Genomic DNA, 19,819 nt, shown 5'->3' with positions numbered 1-19,819 from the left:
ATTTTGAAGTGCTGGAGCAGTAGGTTCCGTATATGTGCCACGTGAAGAAGAATCTTGGAGATGTTTCATCCATGGACTTGGATCCTTAGTACCAGTTAATGGCACGATAACTGACCAGTACGTCTAAATACTGAGGAGAGTTGCTCCTGAGCTATAGGAAAGGTTTCCAGGTAGAGACGGAATTTTTCAGCAACATCTAACTTGTCACATTTCTTAGAAAATAAAAAAAATTTTTAATTATCACAATGTTGATGTGGTAGACTGGCCAAGAAACTCCCTGAACATCAATCCCAACGAAAACATGAGGGGTATTTGCAGCAAAAGGAAACTCATAAAATTCGATTGTTCCATTAAACAACACATGATATAATCTCTAATTTGTTCAAAACTTGTGGCATCTTTGTCAAATTGTATAATACAATTTGTCAAACAGAAATGAGAACATATTAGTTATCAAGAAAGGATACACGTATACGTAACTGTAATAAAGTTCAAATAAATACAAAACTGTATTATTGTCGTATTACAATTAACTTGTATGGGACTATATATGCTGAATGCTATCACACATAGCCATATAGGTTCCAAAAGTGATCTCCCAACAATTTATCAATTAAATTGAATTAAAATTGTGAACTGACATTCATAATACAGTACATGTGACACACTTAGATTGTCTATTTCTTTATGAAGATGAAATCACAACCATATTATGTTATGAAAACAGTTCTTAAATGAATATCAAAAAATTCATTCACAACTTCTTGTAGAGTGCCTGTTCTTATACATATGGACTGTATGTTAGCTGCATGTCTGACAATGTGGATGCTATGAAGCCACTGATACAGTAACTTAAGTTTGTCATCTGACTTCTGTGTCATTAAGTTTTACTTGTTGCTCAGCAGTTGTAACACATGTACCCCAGCCTGAACACTCTTAGTTCAGTTCTTTTCTGGAACATCTCCAGAAAGTCTTGAAGCTTCTCATCACTACTACATCCCCATTATTTACATATTTAAATATTAAAAGTTCAAAGTGATGTTTCTTCAGAGAGGCTATCTTGGAAACAGGAATGCTGACATCTCCATCAAACATACTGGACGTGCAATATTTTTCTGAAGGGTCTTCCCTTCATCCATGAAGGTGAGAGATGCCTCTTTCATTGTGTTTCCAAACTGTGTGGACAGCAGGCTGCTTACATTAAGCTGCAACAATAGTTTTTTTATTAACAGTGCTGGAATTCTGATGACTTTGTATTTTTCATTGTGGTGAAGCACTAGCATTCTATCACTAAAAAATTGTAATTGAAAAAGTCTTTGTTAGGACATTCTCCCCTCCCCAAGTTTTATAATACGATTGTTGGGGCGAAAGGAAATTTAAATTTTTAAGAACTTTTCAAGAGTTCGTAAACATTTTTCTTTCACTTTTTGCAAGTTTATCCAAAACTTTTTTTTTCACACACAAAATTCTAATATTTGCCGATTATGAAATAGATTTTTAGCGATTCTTTGCTTCACTGATCTTTTAATACAAATCATATCAAAACACCTGTACTTAAAAACTGAGATTACAAATTGGTTGGTAAAGGTGGACTTGGACACAGAATTTAAACTTATTTACCTACTGGTACAGCATATTCACGAACAAAGGAATCCTATACATCCAGTTAATCCATTACATTTACTTTCTGAGTTGAAAGAAGCTGGACTTAAGAGTTTCATCGGCCTTAGACAGAACTAGGGATCCTCAGGCAAGCATGAGAACTACTTCATCAGTCAGGATAACTAAAATTATACAAAATACGTTCAAACAGATTGTTCTTATAATATTACAATTAAGTGTAGGTTGTTAAGTTCCTATTAAGTAAAATTTTCTTACTTATTTTATTACTCATAATTTATCCCAACACAATTTTCTGAATTTATGCTATTATACATGTGCAGTAGTGTCGCAGTTTCAATATTTTTAAAAGAAAAGAATAATTTTCCCCTAAATGTTAACCTGTTTTACTCGATAAGTATTATCTGTAAGATTCTGAATTTTATTCTTATCATTAGATAAACTGAAAAAAAAGATGATTTATTCCTTTGCAGTTTTAAATAAAATGGACGGTTTTATTGCAAATTAAATAAAGATATTAACACGTGTAATTCTGTGGGGGATAAATAATTTTTTATGCAGATGGAATTTTGTTCCCCAGATGAACACAAGTTAAATTATACAAGAAAGTGTGCAAAAATCAAAAGAATACTAGCAATTGATGTGTTTTATTTGTGTAGAAAATTATTTGCAATAAGGGTCTGAAGTTTAACTTTCATTTACCTCCAAACTCATTTTTGTGACTTATCTCCCTTTACCCAAAGAACACAAATTACTTCTTGCCATTAGGAAGTCTGGCTACCAAACTGCAGTGACTAAGGGATGGAATGCTACCCTTCAATCTAAGTTTTTGTGTGAATTCAAAGGTAAGTCGGCAGTACATTGTTGCCAAACTATGCAGAGTTTCAGCCTAATTTTCTAATTAACTATGCATTGATTATAAAACGCATAATAGGTTTTATTTATTTTAATTTATTCTAATGCCCCCTTCAAACTGCATATTATATCACTTCCACCGTGTATATGTGTTACCAACTTATGTAAGTACTGACTTGGGTAGAGCAATAGTTCTATAGGTGCCATTTGTGTAACAAACGAGCAAAGAAACAAACCAAATAAATAAAAATAAAATATTTAATTCAAGGCAATATTTGAAGCAATTTCATACTTCTAGATATTAGAAAATAGTAGGGGGGGGGGGGGGTCAAGATATCAATAGGAAGTGAAGGGAGGATATAAGTATGGGGGTCAGTAGTGGAGAAGTGGGGAAATATAGATAGGTAGGCTGGTGAACGAGAGGTGACAAGATACATTTAAAGAGAACATAAGTGAAAGAGAGAAGGAAGTAAGTTATGACTTGCATAAATTTGCTATGTAATAAGGTGGGATGGCACTGTATGCAAAACATGTGAAGTGCCATCTCACCAGAAGTAAGTGCTTAACGACAAATATATATCATATCATATCATATCATATCATATCATATCATATCATATCATATCATATCATATCATATCATATCATATATAATATCATATATCATATCATATCTCATATCATATCATATATCATATCATATCATATCATATCATATCATATCTAGATATTTATAGTTTCTGATAGAGAAATTTACAAGAGAAGTTCCTGAAATGTTAATCAGTTGCTTTCCAAGTCAAAACATCTTCGACATAAATGAATGATGAGGACAGGATAAGGGTAGGAGTAGGGGCTATAGTGATGGTGTGGTAGTACTTTTGATGATGATAAAACAATGGGTGAATGAAAATGACAGGGGAACTTATTATGGTTGTAAACTCACCAGTCCATTGCTAAGAGGGAAGTGCTCCTGAGGAAAGCAAGGATCAGTCTCTTGGCGATGCACAACCAGACCAGCTGCGCTGCTTGTGAGTGGTGGAAATGTGTGGAGCATGACAACATGGAAGTCACACCCAGGTTCCCGTGTTACTGGTGTATACTGTGACTCTAATGTTTCATGAGTCTTCCCTTGCCAAAGCAAGCGGAATATTGGATGCAGAAGAGAAAGTGATGCAACATGAGCTGCTAATGTTGGTAAGCCTGCTGGATGTTCAGATGCAGTACCCTGTAATAAAACAGTCAAGTTCATTACATTATTTGAAATATTCTGATACTAAATTTCAAATGGAGAAATACGTAACAAATTCAGCATTTCGGACCAAGTCAATAGGGAGAAATTCTTCTTAAAATGATCCTTTGAAATATTTTATTAAGGAATTGACAATAAAACGCCTTAGAAAAGAGTAAGCAAAGACGAAAAGAGGGTAGCAATACAAATTTCAGCTGTCATTTGAATGCCATTAATTAGCCACCACTGTATTTTCTGTTTAAGGGAACACAAACTTTTCACATATGTGCTAAAGAAGAAATAATCCATATCATTTGCAAGAAAGAAAAAAGAAAGGCAAAAAAGAAGAGCTGTAGAAGTATGGGACAAGACTAACAGACACTTAAAAAAACAGAAAAAGTCTTACACTCATGCTCTCAAGTCTCTTTGACTACCAAGAATCTTCCGCAATCTGCAGTAAATCCAACTTGACTCTTTTCTGGTTGTAAACTACAAGTACACTTTGTTGTTGTTGTCCAATTGTTGAATTTGGGAGCATTTAACCCATTATTCGCATTGCTTCCCAGCACAGACCACTTGGGCTCTTTGAGTTTTTAAACTCTTTGCATAGTGAGTAGAAGATAGAAAGTGAGATCACTTGCTGCATGTGTGGAAAACAGGGAGGAACATTAAGCAGAGAGCGAAACGGACCACATAGAACACTACTTACAGTTTTCTTTCTGTTATACCATGAGTGATATCATTGTATTGCATTACGTTTTATGCCATACAGAGTTCTGCTTAAACATTTCACATTAAAAATTACACATACAGTGTGTGTCTGGGCTGAAAAAAGAATTAAGATTTTAATTTATAATGGACTTTTTTAAAGATTTGTATATTTCTAATTTCTAATATTTTCATCTGCTATTTGAAAACTCAAAACACAATAACCAAAGAACAGGCAGGATTTAGAAAATATCAGTCAACTTCACAACAAATTAGTAGGGTTAGCCAAGAAATTAAAGACTGTTTGGACAAGCAATAAACATTATTGGCTGTTTATGTCGATTTCAAAAGTGCTTACGATTCTGTACCTTGACTCAAACTATTGGACAAATATTTAATATTGGAATACATAATAAAATGCTAAACTGGTTCTACAATTTTTTGAATCAAAGATTTTGTGCAACAAAATTCAATGAATGCCTATCAAAATACAGACAAACTCACAAAGGCCTTCCACAAGGGGCAATATCTAGTCCTACACTTTTTAATATTTTCATCAATGATTTACCATCTGAGTTAAACAATACAAAAAATGTTGAATGTGCACTGTATGCCAATGATCTCATAATGTGGACATCAGCACCACTAAAGAAACATATGCATCTAACAACAGAAATGAACAAAGCTATACTGAAATTACAAGATTGGTGCTTTAAGACTGAGCTGGATATCAACTTGTTTAAAACCTAATACCAAATTTTTACTCGCCCCACTAAACCCACAGTCTTACTCACATTTAATAACAAATCCATAGAAGAAATAGAAGCTTACACTTACCTCGGTGTAAAAATAGACTCAAAAACTTACATGGAAAAAGCATATTGAAAAGGTTACAAAGAAAGTGCAAAATAGAGTGACAGTGATGAAAAGGCTAGCTGGAAGTAAATGGGGTTGTTCAGTACATACACTAAATACAACATATAAGACTTATGTCAAACCAGTTTTAATGTATGGCAGTGAAGTTCTTATATCTACAACACCAACACGACTTAATGAAATAGAAATGGTCCAGAATCAAGCTATGAGGATAATTACAGGTGACGTTAAATCTACCCCCATTACAGCCATGCAAATAAGTACTAACAATATCTCTATTAAAAACGAAATTGAGAAACAAAGTCTTATTTTATTTGAGAAATTAAAACGAATTCCAAACAATGATTTTTGGAGGAACTATAAAAATTCTGAACGGAACCTCAAAACACAATCTGGCTTCTTCCAGGATATTTATAAATTACAAAGTAAATACAATGTACAAACTACTAATAATATAGAAAAGCCTCTACTCCCAGCACACCCACTCTCTCAGCCTGAAATTAAATTTGAAAATAATCTGATACAATACATCACTGCAAAACGTGACTTTGACCAATCAGTATTAAAATCACTAGCTATTGAAACCATATGTACAAGATATATAAAATCTGAATAGCTTCATATTTATACAGATAGATCTCTGCTTGATAAACACAGTAATGCTGGAGCAGGAATCTACAGTGACATTTTTAGCTTTTACAAATCTCTTGGAACACTGTCCATTCATTATGAGGGTGAATTAGAAGCAATCAATACAGCCCTGAAATAACTTTTTCATGACATACATAAATTTAACAAAGTGGTTATACTTAGTAATTGTAAATCTGGACTCCAAGCACTAACATCAAGTCCTCCAGAAAATAGACGAGTAAGAGAAATTCTTTCTGCTCTTAAAATGCTACAAGGACTTCATAAAGAGGTAGTTTTTTCAATGGCTATCCTCACACTGTGGAATAGTAGGTAATGAGAAGGCTGACTTCCTGGCCAAAAAAGGAACAAACATCAGACAAACTCAAAATAATACAATCTCTTTTCATGCCTCAAAAGCCAGGATCAAAGACATAGTCCAATCCTTTTGTAACAGGAATTCCTGAAGAAAAGCGAAGGCAAACCTTGGAACATTCTGCTAGACAGTAATAATATCCCAGATTTACCACGAAAAAAGGCTGTTGCTATATTTCACTTAACAACCGGACATGATTGTTTCGCCTCTCATCTACATCGAATTAATATCTACCAGCAAGCACAGTGGACCCTCTGTAGAAATGAAAACTCCATCATGGATTAAGAACATTTGCTACAATGCCCAGCAATAAAAAAAATAGAGGCTGATTTACCATTGCAGCTCACCAAATATTATTGAGACACCCGCAGGAGGATGGAAGAAATCCAAGATCCTTAGCATTGGTCAACAACAACATATTTCTAATAAAGCGTTTACCTGACAATTAGGCTGTCGCTGTTCCAGTATTAATCTGAACTTGGCTGGTAGAGGTTTGTTGTCTGTCACACCTTGTCCCAGGCCTCGGTTGTCATCTTGGTTTAGACGGCGATCTTGCATTATCTGAATATAACAGAAGAAAAAATGAAATTATGGGAAAGGAAATATTACTACAGTTACAAGAAAACATGTACATTAAAAATTAAATGCATTATGTGACCATTTAATTCGTTATTTTAAAATAATATATATATATATATATATATATATATATATATATATATATATATATATATATATATATATATATATATATATATATATTGGGTTTGGAATTGAACTGGTTACATCAGCTGCTTGTCTATGCGGATACGTGAATATGTTAGGAGAAAATCCACAAATGATTAGGGAAAGCACGAGGATTTTACTGGAAGCAAGTAAAGAAATAGGTTTGGAAGTAAATCCGGAAAAGATAAACTATATGATTATGTCTCGTGACGGAAATATTGTGCGAAATAACAATATAAAAATTGGAAATTTATCTTTCGAAGAGGTGGAGAAGTTCAAATATCTTGGAGCAACAGTAACAAATATAAATGATACTCGGGAGGAAATTCAACACAGAATAAATATGGGAAATGCCTGTTATTATTCGGTTGAGAAGCTTTTATCATCCAGTCTGCTGTCAAAAAATCTGAAAGTTAGAATTTATAAAACAATTATATTACCGGTTGTTCTTTATGGTTGTGAAACTTGGACTCTCACGTTGAGAGAGGAACATAGGTTAAGGGTGTTTGAGAATAAGGTTCTCAGGAAAATAATTGGGGCTAAGAGGGATGAAGTTACAGGAGAATGGAGAAAGTTACACAACACAGAATTGCACGCATTGTATTCTTCACCTGACATAATTAGGAACATTAAATCCAGACGTTTGAGATGGACCGGGCATGTAGCACGTATGGGCGAATCCAGAAATGTATATAGAGTGTTAGTTGGGAGGCCGGAGGGAAAAAGACCTCTAGGGAGGCCGAGACGTAGATGGGAAGATAATATAAAAATGGATTTGAGGGAGGTGGGATATGATGACAGAGAATGGATTAATCTTGCTCAGGATAGGAACCGATGGCGGGCTTATGTCAGGGCGGCAATGAACCTCCGGGTTCCTTAAAAGCCAGTAAGTAAGTATATATATATGATTGTTTGCTAAACACCTGCATAGAATTGGAATATATCAGTCCCCTAACTGCCCATTGTGCAACTCAAACCAAGAAATTGATTCGGAACACCTCAAAATCTGTGCTTCATTGGCTGCTCATGATAATATCTTTGAAAAATATTGGAGTGCAAGAGGTCAAATGACTTTATTGTCAAACGCCTGGCATTAGAAAACAACAATAACATATATATTGGTGTTTTGATTATAAACTGTACACGCACAGTTTGAAATATCAACAATCTTAAAGAGAAGCCTTACAAATTGAAACTTCTAAATAGACAGAGTTTCTATGCATAAAAAATGGTCAATATATGCACGCATCTAATCCATTAAAACTGAGGATTAAAAAAAAATGCAACCGAAGTATCAGAATACAACATAGACATATTACTTATTTGAAAATTATAAAACTGTAAACAGATACTCACAGATTGGTCTAAAAGTTCGAGTTATTCAGTTTACTGTAAATGTTCTACAAATATACTGTGCATATTGTGTTAGCGAGCTTTCTTTGTTATGTGTAATAACAATGTAACTTAAATGTGTAAATATAAACATTATGAATCTTTTGCCTCAATAAATGCATTTTCTGCTTCTTGTCACATAAGCATAAATATAACCAAAATATGCATTTTTTATATAAATCTGATGTTTACAGGTTGTTTTAGTCACCAGTCCAAAGACTAGTTGGAATCTCATAGGTGACATTACTAAGGCATCACTCATGAGGCAGCAACTAAGTTAGGAGATAATGGGCTAGGGTGACCAGTTCCTTTCCCCTTCCATTGCATACATCACTGACCAGTAACATAGGTTACAATTAAAATTATTTACAGAAGTTACACAATACAAAATGTAAGGACAAATGCATACATTGCTGTCACTTTATAAGCATCCAAATGTTCCACAGATTGAAGGTATACTACAACTTACTGGTTTAAATAATAACTCAAAATGATGAAAATATAATTTCGATGGTACTTATGCAGGAAAGAAAATTTGTCCTACAGTAAAAATTATTGAAAGAAATGAGTTCGAATTTTCGAAATATGGTGTGTGGTATTTTGTATTCGTCAGGAATGGGAAAGGTATTTTTTTTTTGTCTACCTAGGTACATCTGATCTTCGAAGCACTGTGAGTGGTATTTTTAATTCACCAACGATGGAAGAAGTCCAACCAATGCCTTTATTAATCATTAACCATTCAAAATTTATTTCTTCCAATTTTGCCAAACTTTCAGAACGGGCCCGAGGTTCACTCAGTCTCCTATAAAATTGAGTACCGGGTCTTTCCCGGGGGTAAAAGGCGGTCAGAGTATGGTGCCGACCACACCACCTCATTCTAGTGCCGAGGTCATGGAAAACACGGGGCTCTACCTCCATGCCCCCCAAGTGCCTTCATGGCATGTTACGGGATACCTTTACCTTACCTTTTACCTTTTTATGACAAAAATATTACTGTAAATTTTTGCTTTATCATTCACTCAAATTATAAAATTGTGATATTTTATAAAAACTACTATGCCAGATTAAGAGTATTTATGGAAAGTAAAAAAAAAAATCAAGACTGCCCTTTGTACAAAACATGACGAATGCCAACCAATAACTATTCAGATCTGAAGAGTACTTCACTGCATGAACGATACTGAGAAGTAAAGATGCACTAATTTTAAAATTTTAATGGTTTATATTTCTTTTTAACTGTGTTTTTGAGAGAGTGGATTGGAATAAACTTATGGAGATCCTGAAGAAAACTGGTGTGGATTGGAAAAAGGGAGGCTATTCAGTAATCTTTATGTGAAACAAGTCAAAATCAGGATAGGAGAAGAAATGTCGGAGGGAAGTGAAATAGGAAGAGCAGTATGACAAGACGCTCTTTAACACTTATCCTGATCAACATCTACTTCAAGGATTTAGTGAAGAACTGTTTTCAAAACTTGGAAAGGATGATAGTAGAAGGAAGAAGAATGAAGTGCATAAGATTTGTTAATGATATGTATGTATGTATGTATGTATGTATGTATGTATGTATGTATGTATTTATTCACACTGCAATGTGTATATACCCGGTGGCAGTGGTAACTAATTACACTCAATAATGACAATAATAAACTTGTTAATTAAAAATACACTTAATAATAATACCAATAATTAACACAAATAATTAATACTAACAATAATTTATAATCATAATAATAATAATAATAATAATAATAATAATAATAATAATAATAATGATAGGGAATATCCTACATTAAATGAAGCACGATCACTTAAAATAACATTTAAAATAATTCTAATTTGTATCTTAAATCTAAGTTCGAACTAAAACCCACGAGTATGATATATTCATATCTGCACAAGTACCTTTCCACATTACACTCATTTCGCTGTCAACTCACTCACTGCACTGGAACTACGACACATTTCACTGATTCTATCCTGATTTCACTAACACTTCAAAAACATTTCACTGTTCAAATACTTTGCACTGCCACTATAAACTATAAAGCTTCCCTGACAGGAACACGTTTCACTGACACAACACACTTCACTGACACAACATAATTCTTCACTGATACAACACTTCAATAATAAAATATCATTTACATCCTTTACATACTGTGTATAATTATCGTTTATCGTCCTTAAGCCTATTTTTAAATACGTTTTTGGTTGTTGGTAAAGCCTTTAGCAAGTCTACAGGTAAAGCATTCCAGTCCCTGATAGTATGATTGAGAAAAGAAAACTTTCCAGTGTCCGTCCTCTGTCTTCTTTCCCTCAATTTATATGAGTGGTCGTTCCTTGAAGAGTAATTTGGCGGTTGCAACCTATTTTTTATTTCTCTCAAGGCAGGCTCACCTCTGTATGTTTTGAACAGTGTGCATAATCGAATTCGCGTTCTCCTGTCCTTGAGTGTGTCCCATTTTAATGGTGAATTTTTCCGACAACACTTGAGAGCCCGTTTTTGAATCTTTTCCAGTGTCTTAATATGTTCTAATCTGTAAGGATCCCAACATGCAGCACCATATTCCATTACTGGACGTACTAGTGATTTATATGCAATCTCTTTGGATTTATCAGAGCCTTTTCTTAGTACCCTCATCACAAAGTGTAACGCTCTCCATGCTTTTCCCGCTGTGTCCGTAACGTGTTCCCCCCAGGTGTTGTTAGCAGAAGAGGAGATGATGCTAAGGGGTATGCTAATGGAGCTAAATGACAACTGTGAGTAGTATGGGATAAAGTTAAATGCAAACAAGTCGAAGACCATGGTTATCGAAAGAAAACTATAGAAGGTAAACTTGAGAATTCGAAATGAGGCAGTGGAACAAGTAGACAACTTCAAATACTTGGGGTGTACTATAAGTACCTAGTATTATGAGTTGATGCCAGGAATGAGGTTAGCAATTGCAAAAGAAGCTTTTAATAAAAAAGGATCATCTTCTGTGGGCCTCTGGAAAAACAAAACTAAGGAAGAGATTAGTGAAATGCTTTGTGTGAAGTGTGGCATTGTATGGGAGCAGAAACATCGACATTACGACAAAGTGAAGAGAAACGACTGGAAACATTTGAGATGTGGATATGAAGAAGAATGGAACATGTGAAATGGAAAAACAGAATAAAAAATGAAGCCGTGCTGGAAAAAAGTGGGTAAAGAAAAAATAATGGTGAAACTGATCAGAAAAAGAAAAAGAAACTGGCTGGGTAACTGGCTAAGAATAAACTGTCTACTGAAGGATGCACTGGAAGAAATGGTTAATGGATAAAGTGTGGCAAAGGAGAAGATATCAGATGATATCTAACATTAAGATACAGGTGTCCTAGAAAGAGAGGGTGAAGAAAGAATAATGGTGAAACTGATCAGGAAAAGATAGAAAAAAACTGGCTCAGTCATTGGCTAAGAAGAAACTGCCTACTGAAGTATGCACTGGAAGAAATGATGAACGAAAAAAAGAGTTCGGGAAAGAAGAAGATATCTGATGATACCTAACATTAAGATATAGTATATGAACTAGCCGTACCCGTGCGCTCCGCTGCACCCGTTAGAAATAAATATAAAGTAATTACATAATTAAAATAGGACATTTGATCCAGGGAACATTCGTGTTTGATAGAAGGATAAATCGTTTAATATGTTACTTAATTTAAATTGTGTTTAAATAATTAAAATGCGATCATTTCGGTCCAGAGAGCACTCATTTGGTGCAATGACAATTCCTTTAACATGTTTCTTATTTGTTATTACATGCAACCATAGTTTAATGAACACTGACATCATTTAGATTTAATGTCTAGGTACTTTATTTTACTTGCTATATGTTTCCATTGAATTACGGTAATAACTTAATTTTAACCCTTCTTTTCTACGTATTCAGTAAATGGCGTTTGGCCCACTATGGTTCTGAACCCTTCAAATAACTTAAATTATATAATATAATATAATATAATATTACATTACATATTATATTATATTATATTATATCAGAAGTTACTGTAATAACATTATAGCATTATGTCCATCTAGAGAAACTACACTTTCCAATGGTGAAATAATAATTAATTATACAAATCGGTTAATTTTGCTTCCGATATTACTTCATACAAACACAGAAACATTCTCTGTAGGCTATCTTTCATAGCTTTCGATTGTTGCTGTCCAAGGCCCCTTATATACGAAGTTATTTGTTTTTTATTTCATTATAAGGCCTTAGATGGCAGTTATTTTAATTTCAAAACTCATTTATCTCATTAAATATCAGTCCTATCAAAATTTTTCAAGGAATAAAACCTATCGCAAATTATTTTTAAAGAAACTTTTGTTATGTAACATTTTTCACAAAAATCAATAATAAGCGAGATATTTCGATTTATTTAATTCAGGCTCCCTTATAACCCCCCTTTTAAATAATGTATTTTGAATGCCATATAGCCTAAAATCTAAGTTACAACGAACTTAATTTATATTCCAATTTTCATTGAAATCCGTTCAGCCATTATCGCGTGAAAAGGTAACAGACAGACAGACAGACAGACAGACATACAAACAAAAATTTCAAAAAAGCGATTTTCGGTTTCAGGGTGGTTAATTATATATGTTAGGACCAATTATTTTTGGAAAATCGAAAATTACCAGAAAAATTTCGGCTACAGATTTATTATTAGTATAGAGTGTATGTGAGGACTAAGAGGAAGGAAGAAAATAGGGAAGATTGGAGAATGCTGGGTTTGCAAAGAAAGACCTGCTCTTGGGCAGAAAACTATGAGTGAATGAATGAATGAATGAATGAATGAATGTGTTTAGACAATAACAATATCAACTTTTCATATTGCACTGAAAATTACAAGCGAAAAAAAAAAAGTTTATAATGTAATTAAAGCAAAGCAATTTTGCCCTTTTTGTTAGCAATGACGACAAAGTGATAATGAACTAAGACATGTGACTGGCTTGGAGTACGAATGAGTGCGGTTGTAGGGTTAGAGTACATTTAAATTCATTCATGTTTAACTTAAACAAGTCTTGTTGTTTTAACTCACCTCGATTTGCCCTTCTTTAAGAGAACCCACACCAAGTGGCTGTGCCGTCACTACAGTGAAGCGAAATTTCTGGTCCTGAATGAAGACCGTAGATGGCAGAGGATAGTAGTTGGCTTGTAATGGAAGCTTTGAGAAACGTTTCCTTCGAATCATCTGTAACAGTATTAAAATATAACTTACTATCAAGATATACAGTATAAGTTAACAGATGTCAGCACATGTATAAAGAAGACTAATGACTTTATCAGTAATAACAAACTTACAATCCAAATGAAAAACAAACTATGAAATTATCATCTAATACTTTTGGGCCACCACCACCCCCAAGTGACATCACCAATACAAGTTACGCACCTGTAAGTCATTCAAGTCAGTGTAGAACTCATCTCCATTTTTTATACTGCTGGAAATACGCATGGCCAGCTCACAATTCACTTGATCTGAAATGTCTACAATGTTCTGCACCTCGAGACCCATGCTGTCTGCACCTATGTACATAAAATTCCAGCATTCAACACATGGTGATCAACTATATGATTCAGTGAAAGTGAACTAATCAACATAGATAATTTCTACGAATTTAGCGTTTGAATAGTATTACAGAAAGGTATTTCACAACTAATGCAAAAGTACGAAATTAATCTGAAAATAAGATCAAATTAATGCCTAAGAGTCATTATTAAAAAAACACGATACAGTATGACAACCTCGATTATGACAATCCATCATGCTTGCTCACAGACTACAAAGCTCAGGGTTCGGATACTGTTGAGGAAAGAGTTCTTTTTTTAAATTAATTATGCAGGTTAATTTTGTTTACCAACATTCTATTTTACTACACGATTCATAAATATACATCTACTATTAAGAATAGATCAATTTTCGGTGCATCTTTTCAAATACCATTCAGGTTACAACAATCGATGTAAAATGAATTTCAATAACTGCCAAAGTGATCTTGTGTGTACCACTGCTCTGGAGCATTGAGCATGCTCAAGTTTTGAATCTAGAATTAAGAAAACTGCGATAGGTCATTTTTTGTTCTGGAACTGTACCACTGATGCACACAAGAGGTAGGAAGGCAGAGCTCTCATAGTTATCATGTTCTGGGCATATTTTACTTCCAAGAAAGACCTGGTAGGTACTCAATTTTGTAACAGGTTGCCTGCACTCTGGACTGCTTTTCCAATACATATGTTGAATTATGAGTTAATGAGCACTTTATCTGGTTTTTAAAATCATGATAAAAGTCCCAAATTTTCATGTCTTGGATACAGAAATAACCTGTATAAAGCAACAAAACAGACTTTATTATATAAAAACACAATCATTGTTTTTGGTACCTGATGTGTTAAACAGAGTCACTGTGTGCTGAACACCTGGCAAGTGTGTGTGAACCTGTGAGAACAGGGGACCTTCTATCACTCTCACAGGGGTAGAATCCCATGGCACTGTCTCTGCATCTCTATCTGGCAAGAACAAGTATGCACCACTACGTTCTGAGCCTGGTCTTGCATGATACCTGTATGACATTAAATGTTTAAAACAAGAAATTAATATAAAATAAGATGGCTAATCTTGTACATCTTACTGTATTGTAAAGCTAAAAATCTGTTCTATCATGGACACAGAATCTAAGCATAAAATATGAAAATGAACTAACAGACTAAATTTCCGAAATATCCAAATGAATTTTTGTTAAGAAATAATGTCAACGAAAGCTGCATCTTTTTAATACTGCGAGGTCAGAAGATTAACATTAAAAATGCAGCCTTTATCAATTACTCTTTTTGTCCCTTGAGCAAATCTAGTCTTTAAAAACTTAAGACAGTTTATGAGAAAGTTCATCTTAACCACAACTCATTTAATGTATGTTCTGTTACCTTGTACCACATATATAGCCATAAATAAAGTTGCTTCACCATTTCTTGAAGATGTATAATCAAAGGTTATATGAAATCACTGAGGAAGAAGAGGATTACAAGGAAGATATCTGGAAGGAGATGTATGCACCTGGAGGAAAAATTAAATTTTTTATTCATGAGGATCTTTACTTAAGTTATTACGCGACCAAGCATCCAACCATATTGGCAAAATAGCAAACTTAATGTCTTATCAAATACCTTACTATAATAATACCGGACAGCTGTATACTATCAGCATTGACGTGAGTGCGAAATATCGCGGACCTGACATCTAGCGGAGCGGCATGGAATTACGTCCACAAATACAACTATTAACATAGCGGAATTCAGATTATTCTTTAAAATGTGAGTTACTAATATGAAAGATGTGGAATAACATATGAAACACTTAGGAAATGTTGAATAGTATTTAATGTAAAATTATTATCTTATATCAAAGCTGCATATTATAAGAAATATTGCATACTTCATATTACTTTCCGTAATTAATTGTTACATACTTTTTCTTTGCTTTAGTGAGACAAAATCAATTCTGACATTAAGAATGAATTTACAATAATGCTTTATATACGCATTGCTGACAACTGCAAAGATAAAATTGATAGTAATCTGATGCTTGTAATAATTAGTAAAGGCATGTGGGCAACAATAAAACTTAATTTGATAAAACCTTAAAATTTCCAATAGGTACATTTTAACTTCTATTCATCTATTAGGTCTAAATAAAAAAGCTAATTTATATTTTTCTATCAACACAAAGACGAAGGAATTAGGCCTACAAAAGAATGTTGTTGACTCACGTTTTATGATCCCTCGGAAATCGAAAGTATGATTTGGAGCAATTTGTAATGCTGTAATTTTGTAGCAATTATAAATAGCACATACACACCCTGACATTTTAACACAGCACTAATTAATAAAACTATTAACTAGCCCAGCAACAATATACATTGCAGTTGATTACAGCTTGTTTCGCGAATATCACCACTCCAGCCACCTAGATAGCAGCACCAGCTGTCCGGTATTATTATAGTAACATATTTGGTCTTATGTCATTCTTGACAATCACAGAGTGCATATAATATTAGATCTCCCAACCTATGAGAGATGAAATGCAAGAGATTGAAATTTGGAAGGGGATATGCATTTTAATAGCAATAGTAATAATAGCAATGGGATGAAAATATGATATTAAAAATAAAAGTTATGTCATCGCTCTAAATCCGGAAGATTGTGTCAATATAGGCAACTCGCATTTTATACAGAAAAATTGACAGGGGCAGCTCTATAATACAGTATCAGTCTTACTAATAAACTGTGTATAATTTTTATATGGGACTTATGCAAAGTTGGGAAGAAAACATTAGTAATAATAAGTGATGGGTGTATAAGCAGTGTGCAACTATACATGGGAATTGCTCTGCTGTAGTTATACACATGGAACCCCCTGTTTAAGCATTGTATATAGAGAAAAAAATGGCATCTCTCTAACAGCTGTTCATATCGATTGTCATTTTATGATAATTATTGTCTTGTTACCACAGAACAACAAATCAAAGAGCAAAGAATAATTATTAGAATAATATTGCTGTAGCTGTATTCTTTGATCAAAATATAGCATGGTAATCGATCAGGTCCAGTTGTACTATTGATACTTAGTGCGGCATACTATCAGATGCAATGAAGAATCGTAGTTATTCTGTTACCTTTCGTAATAAAATAATGACGAAACTATGACGTAACTGTATAACTTATTGTATTGTTACAAAAGATATATATATATATATATATATATATATATATATATATATATATATATAGAGAGAGAGAGAGAGAGAGAGAGAGAGAGAGAGTGATTATTAGTTTGGAATTTACACACGATTTATAAACGAGCTATTAACTGTTTAAGTATAGCCTAAGCTGTGCTTTTTTTTTCTGGCAGAACATTCTGGAACAGCATTCCAGTTCCGGCATCTTTTTGCTTTATTTTTCATCACAGACTCGAGAGAATATGTTATTAACTATGTCTTTAACATAATTTTTCTTTGAACTTCGCTTAGGCTTTGAAAATCTTAAAGGTGGATGTAAAGGAGGTTAAAAAGGACAAATTTCCCATGCAATGGATAGTAATCATCTCTCCGTATGTTATAATTTATAATATATTCTACACAGAGTTCCACCACCTTCTTCTCTAGAAGAGAAGCACTGAGTATAAGGCAGTTAAACGTCTGTATAAGAATTTTTATTAGTAAGACCGTATAAATACAAACTGATCATAACAATCCGACAGCAGAGGCCTCCTTGGGATACAGCTCGTCCCTTGGATGCATAATACAGTATTTTAATCCTACACATAAGAAGAGTCCAAAATCATACACCTATAAAAAAACTAGAATTATGCATAATATTCAGCATTCATAATACAAGACTCCATTAAGTCAGACATAATCATAAAGCCTGCTATAAAGGACACTAGGTTTCTAATTGTTTCTGATTAACATTTTATGTTTATGTTTCTCACTGAAAATGATTCAAGTTCTATGCAATGGTTGCACTTAAGATATAACAAAGTAAAGGACACCCAACATTAAATACTGGACATACTCGTACAGGAAGATCTTATCAATATACAGCAGACAGATTCTGTACTGTACCTAGCAAAGTCCAAATGTAAAGGAACCGTGATGCCACTCTGTTTCAATGTCACAGCCTTCAGGAGGCCTTGTTCACTGAAAGCTACAGACATGTGGTCATTGTGTATCGAGAATTCCTTTGCTTCTTCCACAGTTTCAATGTATTCAAAGCCTTCGAGTCTTGGAGGAAAACCAAGGAAGTTCAGCAACTTCACACGAGACATGGTGTTGTCTCTGCAATAAATAAAGCATGCACATAATATAATTTACTGAAATAACTTAATGGTAGAAACAGAATATAACCAGAACCCAGTGAGATTATCCCTCAAGAATTCTGCTCCATGAGCCCATTATTCTGACCTTTTCTATACCAAAAGAACGGAGTCAATTAAATAGCTCTAAATCTCTAGGCATCAGAAGCTATACACATTTTCTTTTGATGGTTTTTTATGATTCGAATTTATGGTACTAAATTATGAATACCTTCTGAGGCTTGAATTAAATTCATGGATTACCTGTAAGACAATCTCTTCCTCTAAGCCACAAAATTTGTCTTAAGTTTTCTCCTTAATGGTTCCATCCCGTGCGTGAGTTTATAAAGATACACTGCTCCGTCAATAATCTCATCAAAATACTGAAGTTGGTCCTTTTCAGGACCAGGATTTGCAAATTGTAATGTTCTTTGAAGTATAATTTTAAAATGTCGCAGACTTTAAAAGGATAATATCCATGCACGAGCAAGCTCTATCCCCATTAGCTTACTGAAGACTGCAATAATTTAATGAATTTCCAAAGAAAAAAAGACATTCACTTCGTTTCAAAGCTGGATGATGCTAGTAACGTCCAGCAATGTTGAAAGCTTGTTTCTGAGAATAAGAAAGCAAGTTTATTACACAAAAGAACAAAAGCTACTCACAGATTCTGAGCAGGAAGTACAGCATGGAGGAGGTATGTAGTCAAGCCCATTGCAGGTACATCAGCCATGAAAGTGATATCATACTGAGAGTCTGATAGTGTGTCAGAAACCTGCTGGAACACAGGACTCGTCTGACTAGGAATAGCATTGTCCTCTGCATCTGTCACCTGCAACAATGAAACAAGTCAATTATCTATTACTTTCTTTAAAGAAAGTCCTCAATAGGAGAATTTTGTAGCAATCTTGGAATAAAATGACAAGAATGGTGGTATGAAAGTGACAGGAGAAATCAAATCATGTTGCCAATTCAGAATTTCTCGCCTGGGTCTTATAAGGAGGTGGTCTCCTGAGCCCTGTGGGTTCGAATCCCGCTGATTACTTGATTGGGTTTCTTCTGAGGTTTTTCCTAATTGTAAAACGAATGTTAGATACCGGTAATTCATGTTGAATCTTCAGACTTGTCTCTCCAAAATACCATCTCCCTGTCACCAATTTCTGTGACATTAGATAACCACATATACAGCGTCATTAAATAACTAATTAAAAATTACCCAGTCAATTATTCTTTTTTTTATGCAGTCACTGTTTTGTCTTACCTGATGTTTCCTTTATCTTCTCAAAACGTTTCTTAAATTCCATATTTTGTAAATGGACTACCCATGACTCTTTTTTCTACCTTACTATAGTAAACTTTTAACAACCTACAGATATGTAGAGATCAAAAAATCAAGTCTGAATTAAGAATGAATAACCTGAGTTACCATTAAGCAGATTTATATAACAAATGCACTTCTGTGTGAGAAAATCGATCATTACTGTAATTTGATACCTCTTTAGTTCAGCAGTTTTCTTAACACACTGAGCCCC

General features: G+C 33.9%; 1 protein-coding gene across 5 annotated transcripts in view; it reads right to left on the bottom strand.

Annotated features, from left to right (window-relative positions):
• Nucleotides 1–450: 450 nt before the first annotated feature.
• The window catches only part of alpha-Man-IIa (alpha-mannosidase 2), a 53,972-nt gene continuing 34,603 nt past the window's right edge, over nucleotides 451–19,819 (bottom strand). For 4 of the 5 annotated variants that reach the window (XM_069826173.1, XM_069826175.1, XM_069826177.1 and 1 more), the window contains 8 exons: nucleotides 18,953–19,119; nucleotides 18,058–18,270; nucleotides 14,822–15,000; nucleotides 13,833–13,966; nucleotides 13,479–13,631; nucleotides 6,729–6,851; nucleotides 3,419–3,700; nucleotides 913–1,205 (listed from right to left, as the gene is read on the bottom strand). In XM_069826173.1, the coding sequence (XP_069682274.1) occupies nucleotides 1,056–1,205; nucleotides 3,419–3,700; nucleotides 6,729–6,851; nucleotides 13,479–13,631; nucleotides 13,833–13,966; nucleotides 14,822–15,000; nucleotides 18,058–18,270; nucleotides 18,953–19,119 (1,401 nt within the window). In that variant the 3' untranslated portion in view covers nucleotides 913–1,055. Of the gene's footprint in view, nucleotides 1,206–3,418; nucleotides 3,701–6,728; nucleotides 6,852–13,478; nucleotides 13,632–13,832; nucleotides 13,967–14,821; nucleotides 15,001–18,057; nucleotides 18,271–18,952; nucleotides 19,120–19,819 lie in introns of all 5 variants that reach the window. The other variant, XM_069826178.1, reaches the window with a different exon arrangement.

The sequence above is a fragment of the Periplaneta americana genome, chromosome 5 (assembly GCF_040183065.1).
Source record: "Periplaneta americana isolate PAMFEO1 chromosome 5, P.americana_PAMFEO1_priV1, whole genome shotgun sequence".
NCBI lineage: Eukaryota > Metazoa > Arthropoda > Insecta > Blattodea > Blattidae > Periplaneta > Periplaneta americana.
The sequence above is the reverse complement of the archived record's forward strand: the minus strand, read 5'-3'. Positions and strand labels throughout refer to the sequence as shown.